Source organism: Parambassis ranga, chromosome 10 (assembly GCF_900634625.1).
Source record: "Parambassis ranga chromosome 10, fParRan2.1, whole genome shotgun sequence".
NCBI classification, from domain to species: Eukaryota; Metazoa; Chordata; class Actinopteri; family Ambassidae; genus Parambassis; species Parambassis ranga.
The window spans coordinates 10,552,591-10,557,068 of NC_041031.1; the positions used below are offsets into that span (position 1 = coordinate 10,552,591).

General features: G+C 41.1%; 1 protein-coding gene across 1 annotated transcript; it reads left to right on the forward strand.

Moving 5' to 3' along the window:
* The first annotated feature begins 224 nt into the window (after window positions 1-224).
* On the forward strand, window positions 225-4,071 carry LOC114442561 (Down syndrome cell adhesion molecule homolog). Its single transcript, XM_028416250.1, has 14 exons — window positions 225-449; window positions 525-863; window positions 971-1,099; window positions 1,222-1,389; window positions 1,495-1,565; window positions 1,650-1,896; window positions 1,969-2,049; window positions 2,139-2,213; window positions 2,477-2,605; window positions 2,694-2,858; window positions 3,124-3,176; window positions 3,249-3,348; window positions 3,426-3,456; window positions 3,536-4,071. The coding sequence occupies exons 1-14, from the start codon at window positions 401-403 to the stop codon at window positions 3,591-3,593; spliced, it is 1,695 nt and encodes a 564-aa protein (XP_028272051.1). The 5' UTR covers window positions 225-400; the 3' UTR covers window positions 3,594-4,071.
* Window positions 4,072-4,478: the final 407 nt, after the last annotated feature.

Here is a 4,478-nt window from a genome sequence, read left to right on the forward strand (position 1 = left end):
GTGGTTACAGTTGTTTAAAATATTTTGTACCATAACAGATTTAATTTTAAAGTTTAGAAACATTTCTGTTCATACAAAGCTGATTTATTAGCCTTTTACACTGACTGGAAAAAAGAGATGATAGCTGAAACTATCGTGCTGGAGTAAGGTCGGTTTATTGATGACCTTGATTCTGTCTCTGTCTAATCATCAAAAACAAGAAACAGTGTGCCACTTCTAGCAGAGGAACCAAAACCACAGAAAAGGAAACAGCCCTTTTCTACATTCCTCTTCTGCTGGCAGAAGTTGTTTGTGTGAGCATATCAAGGACGGCATCATGTGATTTGGAAGGATTTCAAAGCTGAAATCGCACTGTGGCTAGTTCAGTGCCCTTTAGTAGGTGTCGGACAATATCTGTAAAATGAACTTAAGCAGCAGACGGCTTGCCTTGTGTTGCAGTCTTCTCCTGGGTAAGACAACTGTGTAGATGATTCAAAGATGACTGATGGATGTATTGTCCTTAAAAAATGTAATTATTTTTTCAGGTTGTGTGTCTGCTGAACTCCTGATAACCACAGTGGGATCGGACGTTACGCTGATATGCAATTATGATGTCCAGTACTACGGCAGGCTGTCTGCCTGCTGGGGCCGAGGGGCCATACCCAACAGAGGCTGTGGCAACGAGGTGATCAAGTCAGACGGGACATCAGTCATCAGCAGGCTGTCGGAGCGGTACCTGCTCATGGGTGATCTTGCCGAGGGTGATGTGTCTCTGACCATCAGGCAGGTTGAGGAGGCGGACTCAGGGACATACGGCTGTCGTGTGGACATACCTGGATGGTTCAATGATCACAAACATCATGTGACTCTGGCAGTAAATGCAGGTAAGACCAGAAAAGTTCAACAGAGTTTAAAAGTCTAAAAAGTCTTCCATTTTTCTTGATTAATCACTAGTTGTTTAAGCTTAGATTTGATTTTTCTCTCTGTTAAGTGCGCCCCAATCCCCTGAAGATAGAGACCAGAGAGGTGAAGGAAAGGACGGTCACTGTTCGCTGGTCTTCTGGGTTTGATGGTGGCAGGCCCATTACCATCTACAGGGTTGAACTAAAGAACAAACAGGGTGAGCACACAAAACCTGTAATCCTAACACAGTGTGGACAGTAAGGACAGCTAATCTAAATGTATATTATTTAATTTATATTGTGCTTCTTTGAGTGTTATCTATGCATCTCTGTTGCACAGCATCCTGGGATACCGCCATAAGAACCGATGTGGCAAATCCTGAACTGACTCAGGTGACTTTGGTTGATTTGCGTCCAGCCAAGGCATACAACCTTCGAATGTTTGCCATCAACAATGTTGGAATGAGTGAATCCAGCAATGTTCTGACAGTCACAACCAAGGAAGCAGGTGGTCCCAGCGTATTATTTATTTATTTATTCATTAAAGTCGCAGGAGTGAAAAGAAAAGAAGGTTTTTGATGGGTGGATCCTTTAAAATGTGTTTTCTCTGCAGCACCGGAAGGTCCTCCTGTGGATATGCTGCTTGAGGCAATCAGTTCTGACAGTATCAGAGTTTCTTGGAAGGTAAAGTCACAACATCTGCATTCTGTAACATTCAGAGACTTTGTGACTGAACATAGCTGAGAGTCGGTGTTTCCAACTAATCAGCCTCCAAGACCTGAGCTCAGAAACGGCATCCTGCGGGGTTACAGCATCAGCTACAGGGAGTACGACCCAGCCAGCAGACATTTTAAACGGTGGCAGCATTTAAGTGTGACGGCAACACGTGACCAAGAGAGCATCATCCTGATGAACCTGAAGCCCTCTGTGCCGTACGGCGTGCTCATACAGGCCAAAACCAATGCAGGAATAGGACCTGCATCAACTGCACCTCTCTGCTCCACTCTGGAGGAAGGTATGACTGGAAACATGAAGCACATTCCTAAAAATAACCTTAAATCAATATTCTAAAGCATTTTATTTCCAGTTTACAAAACAACCGTTGCAACCAGTTTGGCTTCTTCCACGGCTGCCTCAGTGTGGGTTCATGACACAAGTCTTACTTCAGGTACGTGTTACTCAGCTGCAGACATTTTCCCGAATTAGTTGTGTATAACTTAGAATAAAGATATAATGATTATTTCACTCTTCCCCAAGCTCACACAGCTTCAACAGCTGAGTCTGATTTTGCAGTCACAATCTGGGAAGAAATCACTACGAACACTACATCAGGTATTTTAATGTTTCATTTAGATGCTGAAACTTGTTTAGAGAATAATTAGTTTAAGGAAAATTACAATAAACATGTAGATAAATAAGCTGTAACTAACATGAGCTAATGTTACATTTTAGACCACAAAATGTTGCTAAATCCGAGTGGTTACATGCCACATTTTTCACTACATCTCTGCTGTAATGAGTTTGAAACATGTCCGAATTAACAGATTAACAACATCTCAGTTGTATTTTAAACGTCTGCCCTGTGTGCCTCCTAGTGGCACCAGACCCTCCATCGATTGAGTTAAAGGCCGTGAAAGACAACACACTTTCCATTTCGTGGACTGCTGGGTTTGAAGGTGACAGCCCCATCACTGGATACTGCCTGGAATACAAAGCAGCCAGTGGTAACAGAGACCTTCCATGGATTCATTTATTAAACAGTACATTGGTCGTATTTTTTTTTTAGCAATTTATCATCTGTTTTCCCCACAGCCTTATGGGATTACACAAAGACTGTTGTAGACTTTGGTCCAGAAGAGACAGAGGCCACAATAATAGAGATAAATCCCTCAACGTACAACATCCGCATGTTCGCCAGGAACAGTATGGGCACCAGTAAAGCCAGCAACGTCCTCACCATCACCACTGGAGAAGCAGGTGCTGTTTCAGTTGTGTGGTGTTGTAGTTCATCAGGCAGCAGTAGCTTGTTCCAGTGTACTTTGGTTCATTAAATTGTTTCCTTCTCTGTTTGTGTGGCCTTTACTCACACTCTGTAAAAAATAGAAATTAACTATTAACTACTGCCACAGGCAACAAACAGCAGGCGCAGGCAGAGCTCTTCACAGCAAGGTTCTGTTTTTAGATGTGCAGCTTTTACACATCTTCACAGCTTCCTCTTGACTGATATTTTTGTACCTGACAGGTCAACCGAGGGATGAAGTCATCCCCACTATACCCACAGACTCTCATGCTTCTGTAAGTATAACAGCACATTTACTCATGTAGAGGTGGTCAGACCAATCTTTAACTATAAATCCTTTCTACCAGGAGAGTGCGGAGAGTCACAGTGTTCACCCAGCTGCCATCATTGTACCGGTGTTACTAATTTTCTTGACTGGCACCATGGTAACTGCCTGGCAAATTCGACGTGAGTACACCCAGCAACACCTCTAGACCCGACATCATTTCCTTCCTTGTTCTGAACCTTGTGCTGTTTCTTCACAGGGGTAAAACAGAAACAAGGCAGCCTAAGCATGTGAGTTTAAACAGAGGATGAGCACCATTTAACACAGCTCCTTTGAGCGCACTGAACAAATACTTTTTCTTGTATGCAGATGGCTGTCCAGTGGAGTGCTCCGTTACAGAGGATCTGAGTCACTACAAGAGCTGTAAACTTTAACCTGTGGCACAACTGAGAAACTCACACAGAAAGTGGTACTTAGGGATTTTATACATTTTACAAAAGAAAATGTTAATTTTTTTATTGTCCTTTTTCCTTGGGGAAAGGAACTGAATCTGCTAAAACTTTGTCCTACGTGTTTAGTTGATTAAAACTAACCAAACTAAAAGTTATTTAAAAGCAATCACCACATAATCAGTGTTTATTTACAGCCCAGTGGAAGGTTGTGCTCTTATACACATCAATAGATCGAATGAAAGTATGCTAAATGAAAACAGCCATTTACCATTTAATCAGATAGTCTCACTGAACACTGGCTGATTATATTCTATTTTGAAAACTATGTGCTCAGCACAGGTTGACCTTTATACACCACAACTCTATAACGGCACCTCCCTAAGTGTTGGTCAGACTCTTCTGTCCATTCTGATCCCTATGCAAAGGTTCCTCTGGATTAAAGATTAAAGACAACGTTGGTCTCAAACATCTTATTTCAGATCATAGAATCAAACCACAACAATGAATTATTTGTAATGTTTATGTGTGGAGTAGAGCTGTCTAGACTAGAAAATGATTTGACTAAAAACACTGTATTATTATCACTGGTGTATTATTTTCAAGTATAATCTTTTTCAGTTGTTAAATCCAACAATTTAATTATTTTGGAAGAAAGACTCAAAAAATAACAAATGTTTGATGAATTACTCAAAAAACTGGACTGCATTAGTAAATAATTTTAGATGCAGTTCATTATTTCCAAAATGTCTTTGCCTTATCTCCACCTATTATTAAAAACAAAACGACAAATAGTTGTGTCAGTTCATCTCTATATTTCTAAACATTCCTGGTCATCCAGCAGTTATCACTTTACACCACAA